At 37.8% G+C, this 17,797-nt stretch overlaps 1 protein-coding gene across 1 annotated transcript in view; it reads left to right on the forward strand.

Moving 5' to 3' along the window:
• The first annotated feature begins 1,930 nt into the window (after positions 1–1,930).
• The window catches only part of SPAST (spastin), a 34,229-nt gene continuing 18,362 nt past the window's right edge, over positions 1,931–17,797 (forward strand). Inside the window, exons 1-4 of the mRNA XM_009704645.1 lie at positions 1,931–2,039; positions 4,030–4,113; positions 5,383–5,466; positions 11,975–12,070. Of these exons, the coding sequence (XP_009702947.1) occupies positions 1,931–2,039; positions 4,030–4,113; positions 5,383–5,466; positions 11,975–12,070 (373 nt within the window). The remainder of the gene's footprint in view (positions 2,040–4,029; positions 4,114–5,382; positions 5,467–11,974; positions 12,071–17,797) is intronic.

Consider the following 17,797-nt stretch of genomic DNA (forward strand, 5'->3'; position numbering starts at 1 on the left):
CTTAAAACCGAACAGAACTCCTTGATGTGAGGAATGCGGGTTGCGAAGGAGATCTGTGCGGGAGGGGGGGGTTACAGCGCTTTGCCCCCCGCCCCCGGCCCGGTTGTTCCGTCCGTGCGTGGCTGCGGCCGAATGACTCGGATGGGAACGCCGCGGCTCAGGGTAGTTCACCGCGCCGAGCAACTCGGTGTACTTCGCTCTGGTAACTTTGAGTTAAAAGTTTTTGCTGCGGAGGTCTGGGCGAGGCGATTAAAAATCGAGGAGTGTCACTGGAACTGCCTTTCGGCTTAACCGAGGCAGCCGGACAACAAAAGCACCAAGGACAATAACCAGAGTGCATCCTTTAATCATAGAATCATGATGGTTGGAAGAGGCCTCAAAGATAATCATTAATGTACTGTGTGACAAATGATGGGAGCGTTGAAGCGAGTCCTCAGGAAACTTGGCCCCCAGACTGCCATTTGGAGTCGTCTGACTTTTAAGGAAAGAAAAATTTATTTGTGTGTTGGCAGTTTTTTAAAATTACTCTTCTTAAACTGTTTGACGTGCTTACTCTTAAAAAACCCATCACTATGTGACTAGAAGACCTTAAGGAGGACATTTAGGGTTCGGTTAGATAAAACAAAGGAGTGAGGAAACTATTTTATTTTCCTTTTTTGTCTAGAGCATAAATACACTAGCAATTGTGCTTTTTTTGTTGTGCTTGGTTTTGGTTTTGTTTTTTTAATTTAGCCATTTAGGATAAATACAGCACAACTCATGTCAGCATGCAAAAGGTAGTCTTGAGGGACATGCTGTGCTGGGTTTTAAAACTCTCTGGAAACATCAGAATGCCGCCTTACACCCTTCCAGTGGAGCTTTAGTGAAGCTTCTATCCTAGCGGAGGACGTTAAAAACATAGGAATAGACCTTCAATAGAAGCTACGTGCTGGGAACACCGTAAAAGCGAGAGATGTTTCTTGCTTTGCATTGACAATTTGGGAGTGGCAGTGGTAAGCTCTGGGAGGAAAAAAAACCCACCGTGTGCAGCAAGGTTAGTTCAGAAGAGATGTACGGTATAAGAGCATTGAGGGTCATAGGAGCAAAGCATGAAAGAAGGGGAGGTAGCTTAAAACTTCAGTGTTGTTGATGATTGCTCTGTGAAGAGTAGCCAAGTCTTAAATTATCAGATGCGTGTTCCACTGTTGGTGGTTTGATGGGTAAGCCTTCAAATACCGCTTTTAATCATGGACTTGCTTTGGAGGTACTTTTTAGAGTTGTCATATAGGAATTAGCTGCACAGATCATACATTTAATAAGAAGATCTTTGCTGCTCACACAAGCAGTTGCAAAGCTGTTACAACCCTGCAACTGCAATATTTGTTTCACTGAGGAAGAACTCACTTTGCTTTAATACATAGATTTGTTATTTGCTTCTCTGTTTTCACTGGAATACATGCATACCTTTGAATTTATTTAATATGTAAACAAGGTTTTTTTATAGCTTCCAACAGAAAACAGTATATTGGGGATAGTATGTGAAATGGTTGGGATTTCTAGATTGTCTAATATCCTGTTAATTATGTGGCATTTTTGCTGTTCTGGAGGCTAGGCATGCTTAAGTAATTATGATAGCACTTCTGGTAATTTTTATGCTTGTGAATTATTGGGGAAATTCATATTCTTGTTTTGGTATTTTCAAAATCAAGCTTAACATCTTTTGCTGTGACTGAGGAGGCACATGTGGTGAGTCGACGCCAGCCAGCAGCTAAGCACCCACACAGCTGCTTGCTTACTCCCCTCGGTGGGACAGGGAAGAGAATAGGAAGAGCAAAAGTGAGAAAACTTGTGGTTCAGTATAAAGGCACGTTAATAAGTGACAGAAAGTGGTGGAGGAGAAACAAGTGATGTAAAGGCAATTGCTTACCAGTGCCCAGCCAGTTTCTGAGCAATGGCTGCCTTGGAAGACAGCCCTCACCCAGTTATTCCTCTACCCAAGTTTTTATTGCTGAGCGTTGTATTATATGATATGATATGGAATATCTCTTTGGCCAGTTTGGGTCAGTCATCCTGCCAGTGTCCCCTCCCAACTTCTTGTGCAGCCTACTCACGGGGGATCTGGAGTGGGAAAAAGAAAACCTTCAGGTTGTGCTCTTCAGCAATAGCCAAAACATTGGAGCGTTATCAACACTGTTTTAGGCACAAATCCAAAACACAGCGCTGGAGGGGCTGCTACGAAGAAGATTGACTCCATTCCAGCCAGACCCAGTACAGCAAATCAACAATTTCCAAAGAGTGTGGCATTAATTTTATTTTTAATGTCTTAGTCACTGAGAACTAGTAAACCATTCTGTGTGGATTTGGAGCACTACTTCTGCAAACAGCTCCATTTGGTATATTGCTTTTAAAACTTCTCCAGGTAGAAGGTGGAAGTGAGATTTTAATGATGACACTTGCATGTTTGCAACTGCTCTTTGGAATAGCAGAGCAATTCAGGCAACAGCAGAGGTGGCTGGAATCATCTCAAATTTGACCTCTAATAGCCATGCTCGGCATTAGATTTACACTGCAATCGAAAGTGTTTCTATAGATGATGGGGAGAAGGTTAGAGGAAAAAAAGGCTGCAGAGAGGATCAATGTCACTCAGCTTTGATGATTTAATTTATCTAGCTTTGTCCTTAACAGTCAGGATATATGAGGCTGGCGGAGAAAGGGCAGTAATAAAATGACCCCCAAGGTATGTGATGTACGCTACTGTAGGAAGGTGCTGCTCCTGTCGTTTTTATCGGTAAGAAGAACAAAGTGTGGAATCACCTGCACAGGGTAACTTGTCAAATCTTATTAAAAGACTTTGCATCTGGAGACGAGCAAGAGAAAACCCTTAAGATTCTAGGAGTGTATCAAAATATTTTCACTGGCACTAAAATTTGCTAGAAAATAGGTTTGGGACTGAAGTTATCGAAAGGTGTGAGTGCGGAAGCAACACAATAGTTTTGTGAAATGTTCTCTTTTCTGAAACTGGGATAATGATATCTGAAGGTTTCACTCTATGCATTTTTGGTTTTTTTTTTTTTCTAGCACTAGCAGCTTGTTAATGCTACTCAGGTTTAAATTGTAAAACCAAATGTGCTGTGTTTCTGTGTGGAAAGGCATGTGTAGTGTGACATAGCTTCTTTGCAAAAGTGTGTTTCCATATGCAGGCAAGTATCTTTTTAATGCAGAGTATTTATAAAAGGGGAGCAATATGAAGTAGATACGAATATCTCTTCAACGGTTTGTTTGCTGTCATGGTGTCAGTATAGGTTAGGCATAGGCATGTTCATGGTTATATTTGCTGTAGTATCCCTTTATGGTATTGTTGGTGCAGAGGTGTACTCTAACGCTACATGTATTCATGTGAAAGTTGACGTACACCTGCAATACACCAGTTTCATGATAGGATGAGCTAGGAAATGCCCCTGTGGCACATGAGCTGCTCTGTGCAAAAGTTAACCAGAGGAAAAGTATCTCTTGTCTCATCTCTGTAGTATCTTAGACTTGTTGCTTTTCTTTTTGAGTTTCTGTGCTTCTAGCGTTACTTTGGTATTTGCTATCACTGGAAGATTAAGAGGTATGTCTCAATTTGATGTTCCAGAAAGAAAAACTGATAATTTCACCATTTCTGTTGTGAATGAATATGTGTAAGCTGGCTTTTTTTACCTTTTTTTTTTTGGTGTGTGGTGTTTTTTTGATTGTTGTTTGTTTTTGTTTGAGATGTTTTGTTTTGTTTATTAATTAGGGAACTGATCTTTCTAAGGTGGATGAAGAAGTATTCCTAAAACAGACAAAAGTGATTTGAGGCTGGTGTAGTACCTGTTTTTAATAGAAAAGCTTATTTGAAACTAAGTAGATATAAAGTTGACAGTGTCCCTTTAAGTGTTTCTTTAAATCGTAGGATTTTGTTCAAATATATCTTCCTTCCTCTTACTTGTTTTATGCAGCATTATGTGGAACCATTCCTAAGCTTTAATTCATTACAGAAAATAATGGGTTCACTTCCTTTTTAAGCAGGACAAAAGGAACAAGCTGTTGAATGGTATAAGAAAGGAATTGAAGAACTGGAAAAAGGAATAGCTGTCTTAGTAATTGGTCAAGGTAAGCCAGTTTTGAGTTTTGTGGAAAAGATTTTGGTTTATGGCTTCTTCAAAGTGAGGAATCAATATTGCTAAATATGGTAGGTGCTAGGAATGGTCTGCTGTATAAATTCATTCATAAGAGTGTTTTTTATTCCTGTTTTAGCTGTAGGTGAACAATGATCCATTTCTCTGTTCTACCTTAATGTTCTGGTCTATAACACATGTAAATCCTGCTACAAATATTTTTCAGACTATCCAAAATTATAAGCAGTTCGTGAAAATTCTGAAGTAAAACACTTGATTTCTTAGATAATGGGAATGCCAAAATACTGACTTCTGATTTGATTTGCCAAAGTTGACAGTTCGTGTTCTCACTTATGCAGAATTTTATATTCCCTTCAGTATAATTAAAAAAGAAACACTCCAATTTGGAATGGTCTAGCATTGTGTTTCTGAATAGCTTGTGCCAAAATAGCTGAATATTTCCAACAAAGGAAGCAGGCCATCCCTGTATATGGAAACAGTTCAAGCTGTAATGTAGAAGCGGGTATGTACCCTAGAGAAATAGGTGTAGTGAAGGACTTGCTAAGAATTTCTGTCCTCAAAATAATATAATAATAACCCAACTCCCACCCCCCCAACCCCCAAACATTAACTGCTTTTGCAGACTGCTGTTTTGTTCCTTAGCTATGTTTAGAAATGTTTGTGAACAGTATATGGTGACATGTTACTTACGCAGCAATACCAGTGGCATTTGATACAACTCATCTAAAGCGCACACTTAAAAAACTTGAACAGACTTTTTTTTAGGAACTGGTGATATCAATGCCTGTAATTCTGTGTGTTTTGAAAGGTAAAGGGACACAGTCAACTGAATTTAAGTCTGTTAATTTTGCCAAAGTGAATTATTTCAAATTGTACTTGCCTCTAAGTCACTTTTCAAGCTTTTTAAAAATCATTTTTATTTGACTTCTGTTTAGAAAAATGCAGTGCAGTGACAAAGAACGTATATTAGGTCAGCATGAAATGTTAGAGGATAAGCAAAGCAATGCTTGGGTTCCCACCATTCTACGAACAATACTGTAAAGCACATAGTGTCAACTAACTTTAAATTCTTCATTAAATAGAAAACTTTAGGATCTTTTCATTAGTTTTGCAATGATGTTCCTTAGTGGAGGGGGTAGATGAGGGGTGGGAGGAAGAGGAGGGAAGGCTGGGTGTCAGTATTTTAGCACTTAAAAAAGTTAATTTGGCAAATTGTGTTTTAACATTGATTTTTCTTTGTAAGGTGATCAGTGTGAACGGGCTCGACGTCTGCAATCTAAAATGATGACAAATTTGGCAATGGCCAAGGATCGCTTGCAACTTTTAGGTACCAGTTACAATTCATGCCTTTGGAAGGTTTATCATTATTTGCACAATTTCATGTAATGCATTCTTCTGAAATATTACTTTGATTTTTAAAGTGAAGGAGTCATCATTATCTGTGTAGGGTCTCTTAAGTTTGGGCTTTAGTTGAGAGTAAGTAATTTTTTTTTTTTTCAATGCTGTTGACGGTATTGAATTGGAATCTCATGACCTACTTCCCTATACCTTAAGAAATCGCTGTAAAAGTAGCTGTGAAGTCCTTATGTCATAGCACGGTTGACTCGTAAACTGAGGAAGTCTTGACCAACTATTGTTGGAGTTAGTTTAGGATTTCTGTGTTAGAACTGTAGTAAAATTTATGATATAATGCTGATCATTAGTGCTAAGTGTGCCTTCTGCAGGTGTAACTACTCCATGTTCTGTTAATTCTGCTGTCACTTAGATAACAACTTTCCTGATTATTGATATGTACTGTAATAATTCTTTAGCACTGTGTAGACCATGAGGTGGCGAAATCCTAATTCTTGTAGTTTTTATCTAGTAGTGTTCTATTCTAAGACTAGCAGGTAAGATCACCTTGTTCAGAAGCATAGTCTTGTATCATTTTAGCTTTATCAAAATTAAGTGTTGTATATAAGCTCTTAATGGACAGAGTAAAACAGGGGCAGGGTTGGAAATGGCATCTTACTGTGCATGATAAACAAAGAACCCTCCCGTCAGGCAACGGACCTGCAACTTTGTGTAGTGCATCCTCTAAACTGAGAGCTGTGGAAATGCTTTCAGTTCAAGCAGTAAAATGAAAATAAATATTTTTATTCTTTTTTCTAATTGCTCTTTAAGGGATAACTAACAAATGTACCTGAGTTTAACTTGTGTATCTGCAGCTTTAATCTTGCACCTGTTGTTTTGAGTTCTACTAACTCCCTCTCCTAGGAGTGTGTAGAGCAGAGAGGAAAACTCGTGTTCTTTTTCTCCTCTTACACTTTGTGATTCTGTGCTCCTAACTGGCAATTGACAGGGAAGTTGTGACAATTGCAAGAACGTGAATCCCTTTTGTTTCCCTTGAGTTCCTGCTGTCCTTACATCTTTTTGAAAAAAAGTGAAAGTAACATGGGGTGAAAGAGGCTTCTGCCTTCTATGCTTTATTATGGATGTGTGTTGATAGAACCTGAGTGTATGCAGAAAAGATATTTTTCACTTATTAGGGTTAAAGACTGGATTCTAGAGGGGATATAAACTAGGGAACAAAAGAGTGAAAGTGATTACATGCTAACAATCTCTGATAAGGTTTGGCTCGTTGCTTACATCCTAATGGCAAGTAACTAAGTTTCCTTTAAAAAAAATTGCTGGTTCTTGAACCTTGGAAGTCACAGTGTCTGTATTTTGTTGGCAGTGCTTCATCCTTGCTTGTGCTATTGTAGTAGCACTTGGCAATGTTGATAAGTTGCTGCTGTGCTGTGCTGTGATTGAAAAGATAGAATAGGTAAATGTCACAAAAACCTAAAGTTGAAGTCAAACTGGTACATTCATCTCGACTACCAGAATGTGTGATCCCATGCTACTTGTATACAAGTAGCAGATTGAAAGGTAAACAGCATAGTGTTTATTGCATAAGTTCATGTCAAATATGATTTTATTTTATTTTTACTTTGAAATTGTCAGAAGTTTAGTACTTTGTTCTGCTTAGATTCTAATTCAGTTTGCACTAAGGATCTGCCTCAAACAACATACCTGAGAGCAGAATTTGGATAGAAAGGAGCAAGTGATGTCATCTGCCCTTTAGGAAGGAAAAAGATGCTGTTTGGAGAGGTATTCGATGGATTTAAATCCCTGCAAGCCTGATTGTTATGTATCTATTTGAGTAATATTTGTTATACCAGCTAACCAACTTTCAAGTATTGACAGAGCGATGACAGACCCCCCTCCCTTCGCGCTCTCAGCCACTCTAGGCTGGATGGTGTGCACCGACAGGTTGCACACTGGCCTGCAGGCAGCAAAAGCATGCCAACATCGCTGGCACAAAAACCATAGGCACGTGCCACGGAGGGTGTTTAACTGCGAAAAAAGACTATCATATAGTTGAAAAAGCAATTGGCCTGTGGTTTATGGTTTGATTTTTTGGATAACAACTGCAAGTAATTGCACGTAGGTAAAGCAACCTTTTTCTATCAAAGCTGACCTTAGTGTAGAGCTAGTTGAGGATCTCACTGGCGCGGTGACATCCTCCTGACCACGGACACTTGACCATATGATACTCCCAGTTGCCTTAATTGCAATCGTAAGTGTTATCTGTATTGTTATCATTCCTGTTACCATTAAGAAGTTTTTATATACTTTTATCCATGAGTATCTGAATAAAGTTAGAACTAATATAGCAACTATTAGTGAATAATATTTAGATACTTTAATGTACGTATATTGGAAATCCTGATGTTTGATTTGCTTAGTTCTCTTTCTGTTGGGACCCAGGGGGTACTTCTCTTTATCTCCTATTTTCAAACATTATCCTGTGGACGTTGGTTTGCTATATTATGTATACCTACTATAAACAGTTGGGCAGAAGTAAGGTGGCTGAGGAGAGAGCTGGGTATTGTACTGAGGTTATAACTGCTTTGTCGGAAGATAACCTGGATCTGTCTCCTCTGCGGTCTGAACCTTTACCAACGCGTGACCCCTCAGGGTAGTTGGGCTATGACAGACAGCATCTGGTTTTATTACTTTATTACATTTTACATGGATTTTGTAGAAATTTAAGGTAATCTAGAGTTGAATTGCATGTGCAATTCTAAACATAGCTTTTAGTTTGTTACTTATAGTAACAGGTATTTGGAAGTTTTTAAGTGGTTTAGAGATACTTTTGTAGTTGAACTAAACCTGAGACTCTTGAAGCTCTTAAGGTTCAATAAAGTGATTTTTCCTATGATTCCAACTCTTAAGATCAAAGTGTAGGTGTTTTCCACTAGCCCTGTGGAATTTCTCCATTTCTTAAGGGAGAACAGATAAGTCCTTTATTGCATTAGCTGGCAGGATAAAACAAACTTGCAGTAGACAGTAATATCAAATACTTCATCCTGCTTGCTAGACAGATGTGATTGCAAACTGCCTAACTGAAATGCCATCCAGTCCGGCAAGTTACATTGGTAATACATAGAAACTGAAAATTAAACCCTATGGATTATAACTGTCCCTTAAAAGTGCTCAACGCTTTGACTTTTTTGAAGTGTGTTGGATCATCAGTGTAAGTTTAAGTTGCATGACACCACTGATGGGGGTGTTTGACACCACTGATGGGAATGTGATGTCTGATCACACCCATGTATTATCACCATCTGTCGTCACACCACTGATGGCTTTTAATGGTTAACCAAGAAGATGTAGCTACTTACCCTGGATTACTGTTTTGAGTCCTGTTTTCATCTTGAGTCTGAATTACTGTATTGTATTCTGTTTAAACCTGTACTATGAGACAGCTTGAAAGCTGAAGTTATTCCAGGCATGTTTCAGAACACCTCAAGGTGACTCGATCACTTTGGCAGTCCAGTGACAATATTGAGTTGTGCTAGCTGGCAGGGGACTTGCAAATTCCACCGTTTGAATGGGTGGCAGCCCCTGTTTTTGACATGGTTTCAGGTGTGTTAGCTGTGCAGTTACTTAGATGAGTGGATAAATCTTGCTCTGAAGGTCTTCATAGACCTGATCTCTCCTGGATGACTGATCACCCATGTTAGAAGAGTCATATTTGATATATTTAGAATCACAGGAGGATATTGGTTTTCTGCAATCAATACATAAAACTCAGCAGTTTGCTGTTCCTAAAGAAAGATAACCACAATGTCTGGTGCAACACTATTCAAGTCTAACCCTGTACACCTTGTACCAATCTGTGTTCTCCCATTTCAGAGAGACTTTCTGTAGGGGGACAGATTTCTGTCAGCACAAGTGTCTTTCCGTGTACCGAGTGTAACTTCGGTATTTTGGTTGAAGGATGCACGTGGCAGATAGTTCAACTATCTTTCATCAGTATCTTCTTTGGTAATAATTCTGCCCATGTATAGATAGGGGCTTCAATTAAGACCTTTTGGGATTCTTCCACTTTCTTGGAGGTGATGATGTGTTTGCTTCAGGCTTGTGTTACAGGGTAATGTTGTTGATTGGGTATGGGGTTGTTTTGTTTTGTTTTGCTTTCTATTAGAAATCGGTTACCTTGAACTCAAGATCTAGTGTTGCCTAAATAAGGCAATGGCTGCAGTGGTGTTTATTTGGTAGGTTCATGTCAATGTTGTATCATCAAGGAGAAATAATGAGTGGGATTCTGTAAATGTTGGTTTTTTTCCCCCATGATGTCTGGAGATGTAGGGAGAAAGCATTTAGATGGAAGGTGATAGTGTCCGGTTAATTCCCTGGAATAATATTTGATAGCTCAATTTATTTTCATTATTCCATAGGGCTCTATAGCTACATTGTCTCTCAGGAAAAGTAATGTATTTGCTTTATGTAATTTTATATGCAATATTAAAATTACATGTTAATATGTAAAGTGATGGGAAGACAGCATGTGAATTGAAACTGGACAACAGTTGGGTTACATTTTCTTACAGTTTTGGAGTTCCTGAATATGTGGAACTTGCGAATCCGTTGATAATTGTGGTAAAACCCCGGTCTCCAACTGTAGTGTTGAAGCAAATTGCATTTCCTGAATTCCTGCCCAAGCCAATTGATTTTCTTACGGTCACTCGCTAGAAAGTTGTTTGTTTTTTTTGTAAAGTTCAGAAATGTTCTCCAAAACTTAACTGATTACCTAATATCTTACCAAGTCTATTAATACTAATTTTGTTTCTTAAGCTTCTCTATGTACTTTCCATTCAGACTGCATGCGCTGAGCAGGGAGTAGAGTATTCTGCAGTCTCCTTCAGTAGTGCTGCTCCCACTAAAATAGTACACTGTGTTTGCGGTCAGTCATACTCGAAGGACTTTTCTTAGACACCTTTAGAGGGAAGCGTCTTGGAGTAACATCTTGCAGGTTACAAAGCTTGTGGTTGTTTGTAGGCTGTTCTTGTGTGACTAATGTTTTGTTGTTCTACTGTACCTGACTCTTCAATGCTTTCAATTTAAAACCAAGTAAATGCTGGGTGCACATACTAATCTTGAGCTTTAGCTTTTCATATTTGCCTGTGGCTACTAAGTTTTCACTCTAAACCACATCTTGTTCAGTTTGGTTATTATTATTAAACCATCACTTAAACTATTGGGTCTAAAGATACTTTTCAGGGAAGCTAAGCAGTGAGTGATCAGGAACAGGCAGAAGAAGAAACGAATGAAGCACAAAGACTGGAAAAAGATCTGTAACAGAGAAAGAAAAAGGAGCAAGGAGGTGTTTATGCTTGTCGGTTTTATGATCTGCAAGCTCTGAACAGCAGTTCCTCCTCCGGTCAGGGCCTTTACGATCTTAGGTGTGCACGTTTTCAGTAGAATTTGGCTTCTTTTGCAGTATGTGCTTTCATGTTGCCAGAGGACATTGCTCCTCTACTTGGCCATCTCTTTTCCTGCAGGTTCTTGGTACTGTTGTCTCTTGGGGGAAAGCAGGGGAAAAAAAAAAGGGGTGTGTGGAGAGAGAGTGTGGCATTGTATGCCTTGCATCCTTACAAACCATGTTTTGTTTTTGCAAAAAAGGTATGTGGGTAAAATAAAGGTGGGGGAGGCTGTAAAGCACCCGAAAAGTAAGGCCTGGAGGTTTTCAACTGCAGTGGGAAAAGCAGGAGTGGTAGGTGAGCTGCAGAGAACAAATAGTCCTGAGACTCAATTCTTGGTTTGTGTTGTGTGCAGCCTTACGCCCCTTTGACTTGTGCGTTGGCTAGTTTATAATGACTTCTTAATTTCTTTCTCCTTGATCTTTAACCTTATAAATTTTGTATTCAGATATTTCTGAAGTTAATCCTCTTAAAGAACAGAGCTTGCATGACAACGTTATTGACTTAATTTCAAGGCAATTATATTTCTAAGTAGAGATCTTGAAAGACATAATCGTAATGTCTATATGGTGTTTTGCTTAACAGCTGAGGTTTCTGTAAAATGTTGACTGGCTGTTACTACTTCAGTGAAATGTTTAATGTGCAGGAAAGTGATGACTCCTCAAAAGTAACACCTTGGGGAAGACTTTCAGAAATGGGTTATCAACACAAATATTTAGTAAATGAAGCTGAATTAATCCTGACCGTTGCTTTTGGGAAGTAACTACAATCACTAGACTGGGAAGATTGTTGTCATTAACTCAGCCGTAAATGGCTTGTTTTAAAGCATTTTGAGTCGTGCTTCTACTGACAGAATTTTCTTACCAATTTGCTAAACATGTAGAATAGATAGAAATACTCCTTTTATCTTTAACCCTGTATCAAGTATAACAAAGCCAAACTTGACATTTGTGTGTTCAACATACATAAATTTTCTTGGTTCATTTTTGGTTTTTTGTTTGTTTATTTTGTCCTTTTTCCTCCCCCCCTCTGTCTACTATGTAGAGAAGCTGCAGGCAGTTTTGCAAATTTCCAAGCCGCAAATGGAGGTCTATAATGACAGTACTAACCTGGCATGCCGCAATGGACATCTCCAGTCAGGTGGGTTTGGTTTTACCAGTGCCTATTGAGGGGAAGTCTCTCAGTTTGTGGTGGATTATAGGTGAAAATATGCAATGCTATGTTCTGGCCCCACCGACTTTAAAAAAAGATTGTTTTATATTTCTGTTTTTAAAGGCTTTATATAAAATACATTCCATCCTTTCTACAGCTTTGACAACACTGTTTTGTTTCGTAGTATTCAGTTCTTTCTTACAATGACTGTCCTAGAATCCAAAACTATTTACTAAGACAACATTTTAGAAAATATTTCTCGTGTTATATTCTTAAAGGAATGAAATTAAACCTGTTTTAGAAAGTATCAGAATCAATGTAGGAAATGTAAGTTATATATTGTGCCTACATAAGTAGCTCTTCCTTTATGATATTGTGAGAGTGAGTTTGCATTTGTATTAAGCTGCTTTAAATTTCAGGGTTTTTTACTCTGAGAAAGTGATACACAATTAAAATGGGGGCGGGGGGAAGACAGCTCTAGCTTTTTGTCAAAGCAGGTTGTTTTTATCCTTTCCCAGAAGGCTGCACCAGGGACACTAAAATAGAAGTAAACATGTTCGTCCATACACAAGGAGTAAAGTTACTGTGAGGTTTGTGAATTGTCTTCAGGGAATGTTTTAAGCCAGCAGTAAGCTATTGTCACAGTTGTGATCTCAACTGATCATTCGCACAGTAGACTATAGTGAGGTTAAATAAGATAGAGCGCTAACAAGCAATGGAATTCATAAAGCTTGTCTACTGAGTCAAGAGTAGGATTCATTTTTTAAAGTAACTAAACTTGAAACTTAGTAAGCCACACGCATTTGTTTGCTCCATTTCTATTTCTGAAGTAATCTTACTGTTTGGTTTTATTCTTTCTAATGTATAAGAAGTTAGAGTAGTGGAACTATGTCATGTTAGGCGCCTTCACATTACTGTATGTGTGGTATTTTTGTTAGCTGCATTTGTCAAAAAGATGTAGTGAAAATGGCTCTTCAGTATAACTTCCAGTGTAGATTGACCTTGAGAATTCTTTAGCTTAAATGATCCAGTACAACTCCTGTCTTTTTACCTTTTTGGCTAGAGAGTGAATGAACAAATACATAAACACACAAAGGTGATAACATGCTCCATCTGATTCAATACGAACAGCTTTCTCTGTAAACTTTTTCCTTTTTTTTTTTTTTGGTACCTTTTTCCCAACATATCTCAGAATTTGATGCTGCAGGAGAAGGTTAGACTGAACTTCCACTCTTAAAACTGTTGATTTACTTAAATCTGCTAGTAACAAAGCATAGAATATGCATTGGCATCTACTGGAAATTAAGAAACATTTTGCCAGTTCTGTGGCAGGTGTTTTTATTTACAGAAGTTCCTATAGCAGGATGTAGTCTTTTTCCCAACATATCTCAGAATTTGATGCTGCAGGAGAAGGTTAGACTGAACTTCCACTCTTAAAACTGTTGATTTACTTAAATCTGCTAGTAACAAAGCATAGAATATGCATTGGCATCTACTGGAAATTAAGAAACATTTTGCCAGTTCTGTGGCAGGTGTTTTTATTTACAGAAGTTCCTATAGCAGGATGTAGTCACTATTGGTAAACTTGTGGAAAGTGGTATTAGTCAGTTTACCCATTTGGAGTCATATTCCTGGTGACTTAGAGCAGATGAACCACCGAACCACTTCTGCAGAACTGTGGAGGAAAGGGTAGCGAAACAACTGCAAAGGGCCGTGGTCTTCTGGGGATGCTTTTCTCTGAGAGCGCGTCTTCCCACTTGCTGAAAAGGCGTGCGGCCAAACTGAGAAACTTTCATTTACCAGGCTCGGCAGGATCTGAGGAGAGACAGAAGGACTAAAGAGCAGGTCATAAAAAAAGAGTTTGGTACCAGACGTGTACTGATTACTTTGAACAAGACTTCAAGAACCTGTGCTGTTGCCTGATCAGGCTGGGCTTTTTAAAAAGTCCAGGATTTTATGAAATGTGAAACATGGTCATTCATAGTTTTAACATCAAGAAAGTGCCGTTTTGCCTGTTCTTTGGTTAAAAAGTGCTTTGCTTTCTTTCATTTGCCTTTAAAGGCCAAAATCTTTACAGATGTTTTTGTTTCTTAATTCTGTCTGATATTCTGTTCTCACAGCTATACTGCACATTTTTTTTTATATTTCCAAAGTGTTTCTGATTTGAGATTCTTCCTTTTCTGAAGATACTATTTGTGTCAGCCTTTCAGACCAATTTACTTGATTCTAGTACAAAAGTACTACCTATCCCTGTCTTCTTCTTTCATAGTTTCCTAACTTAGCTGAAGAGCTAGAGTTTTTTCTTGAAAACTTACCTGATAGATTTATAAGGAAGTTTTATGAGACCTCATTACAGCAGTATCACCAGCCCTTCAGTTGCAGAAGGCTGTGCAGTAACTTGTCTGAAGAGTAATAACAAGTAGCCTTGACCCAAAACTTTATTTTGAAATATCTATTTATTGTTTAATATCCATCTTGTTCTCATAGCAGTCTTAATTTAGATGTAAAGCCATTTAGCTGTCTTTTTTTTTTTTTCCTCAGATGTGCATGTTTTCCTTTGCATTGCGGGTTGTTGTTTTTTGGTTTTAGGCTAGTTTGGGAAGGAGACTATGCCAATCTTGCCAAAGGCAGTGTTTGAGTTTTATGACCTTATTTACTGGGCAGTGATTCCAGTGTACCATTTTACATTTAATGTGTAAATCTTGGTATGATACATGATCAGAGAAAGTGTTAAATTTCTCTTTCTTACCACAACATTAGCACTGCACAAGTAGCTAGTATTTTATCTCAGTTTTCATTTGGAAGGATTTGATGGCGTGTCTTTAATAGTAGGCATATATAGGCAATGTTTTTCAAGTTGCAAAAATGCTACTCTTAATACTGAAGTTTTTTAAGGAGTTTCCCAAGTAGAGGAACAAGTAGCAATAAGATTGTTTCTAACACCATGATTTGGCAACAGTGGAACTTTGAGTGACATGCCTCTGTCAGTTCGGAAAGGAGAACTGTGTCCCTGATCTATATAGGTGTGCCGCCATTTGAAATACGGAACATGTCCTTCTTAGTTGCTGAAGCTTTTATTACTTGAATCTACCTATTTGGAAAATCTGAATATAATCTTTGAAGGAATTGCGATTTTAGGGGCTACTGTGAATGCTGATCCTGAATATCTATCGGTCTTGCAATTGCTGCATGTATTTTTGCTGTGCAGTATTTGCAGAAAATGTATAACTAAGCAGTTAAGATATTCTTTTGAATAACACTACGTACATAAAGTTGCAGACAATTCTAAACTGGTGAAATTTTTTTTTTTTCCCAATTTGAGGTCCACAGACCACATACAGTAACTTCTCTTAGTCACTTTACATCAGTTATCAATAGGCATACATAAGGAGTTTCTGAGGGATATTCCTGGATGATTTTTAAGGTGTCACAACTGAAGGCTGGAAACTGTTCTGCAATACTGGAACCGCTGCTGCTAATTTTAATTTAAACTTTTTTTTTCCCGATGTTTAAGAAGTTATAATCCAGCAGAAACGTGTTTATTAAGATGTGCCTTGATCTAGTTTAGATGAACAAAAGAAAATATAATTGGTTTGCTTTTTAGAAATATAAAGCATGCTGTTATCCTTATTAAATGTAAGAGCTAGAGCTGCATGTTTCCCAGACTGTTTCTGTGTTTCCAGGTATGTGGTATAATCAAGCTTTTGTTAAAGTTTTTCAAACACATCCTTATTTCATTTTATCTTTATAAACAGTTAAATATAATAAATGCATTTTAACATTCCCCTCCGTGAGGGGGTCTGAAATTGGGTACCTATGTCTGCAGCTTATCACAATTTAACCAACAGAAAACCTCAGACAAAATTTTGCTACTTGCTTGTTTGTAATTTGTTTGTGTTGTATGTATATTTGGAGGGCAGATTAAAATTGCAGGGGTGCTTTCAGGACCAGATAGTTATTATGTCTGTATGATCCAGTGGCATTAGCTTGAAGCTTTAAAGTAAATTACTCTGTCCAGTCAAGAATTGGAGAGTAAAATCAAAATAATCAAGCCCCTGTTACTATCCTGTAAGTATATATGTAGTAGACAATTGAATTGTTCGGTGTTTCAAATACACTTGAAAAAACACTATGGTCTCTCTTTGCAATTAGAACATATTTTAGGCGTTTCCTTACTGTTTTATACAGAACGGTAAAACACTTGGTAAAAGGCTGCTGGAGCTATTACAAAGGTCTTAAGGCCACTTTCAACATACTTTCAGTCTTTCAGCAGATGACAAATACAAATAGTTAAGAAATGTGTTTTGGGGGTTTTGCGTTTTGTTACAGCAAACTATATCTCTTACATAATGAAACAGTAGGGGCTGTCAGTCTGACAAATTGACATACATGTGCACTTTACCTACTTCTAAAGTGTGAAGTGTTTAACTTTGTAATTCTGAAAAGTTTGATCACCTTTTTATTTGCTTCTTCAATGGAAATTATATAAAATGAAGTTTCCTTCTGGAGTTGACACTGAACAACTACGTTCAAGGGTAGTTCATCCGTGCTTCTTTCTGTGCTACCGATCAGGATCAATCACAAAACAGACATAAACTTAATGGTCTTGATTCCTGGAAGTACGGCTAGAGTAAATCATAATTTGTATTTAAACCTTTTGCTTTTCCCTCCTAATCCCCATATTTCCCGCTTCCTGAAATACTCCTTATCTGTGCAATTTTATGATACTCAGAACTGCAAGATGTGTGTATTGTTCTCAATAGATGAGGGTAGTTCTGGGAAAGTGTGATAATTGAGCAACATGTTAGGGTGAAGGAGATTGAGAAAAACTCCTTTAGCTTTTTGAAGCCTTCCCATGTTGACTTTAAGCCAGCTGTGCAAATGAGGCTGAAGGAAAAAACCAAAAACAAAACCAACACCAACCCACCTAACTGAGTGCCACCTTTTGGTTAAATTGGACCAGTCAAAGTGCTGATTAGCTAGGTTTCTTAATAGATTCATATACTGCTTTTTGAACTTTAAAGTTACTAAGTATGCCTAATTTTGAAGTTTTTGACTTGGAAATTCCTGTGCAGCTCTGGATCTGTGTGTCATTTAAGCCAGTAGACAGTTTTGGTTTGGTTTTGGTAGGTTTTTTGGATTTGGTTGGTTTGTTTTTGTTACAAGAAATATCTTACAGGTAAATGTAGTTAATTATATTCTTCAAGTTCCCTTTGTTTTTTGCATACTATGATGACCTCTGCAGAGTTTCTGTAACTCTTAAAAGAGGTAGATTTGTGACTGAAGAAAGGCTTAGAAGCTTGTTAGCCAAGTAGTTTAACACATGGGTAACTGCAGGCTCTGTAAAGATTTGCTCCTGGTAGTATGCAAGACCTCTATGTTTAAAGAGGCTGAGAACATGGTAGTAATTAATTGATCCTTCCATGATACTGTTTCACTGAAGTATTCTTGTTTGAATTTTTTTAAACACAACATTTAAAATTATGAGGCTTTCTACTTAATGTATTTTTCACTGAATTGCAATATTATAAATTAAAATTTTTTTCATAGAGTCCTTAACTTCCTTAGAAATCAGAGTTCTGTGACCCATTGCTTAAGACTAACAAGTCAAACTGAGTTGCAGATTTTTAAAATCTTAGTGAAGAAACTTGTAGCTAAAATCCATCTTGAGCTTCCTTACTTCTGATGCCATATTTCTCTTACCTAATCAAAAGG

Source organism: Cariama cristata, unplaced genomic scaffold (assembly GCF_000690535.1).
Source record: "Cariama cristata isolate BGI_N322 unplaced genomic scaffold, ASM69053v1 scaffold1557, whole genome shotgun sequence".
Classification (NCBI taxonomy): domain Eukaryota; kingdom Metazoa; phylum Chordata; class Aves; order Cariamiformes; family Cariamidae; genus Cariama; species Cariama cristata.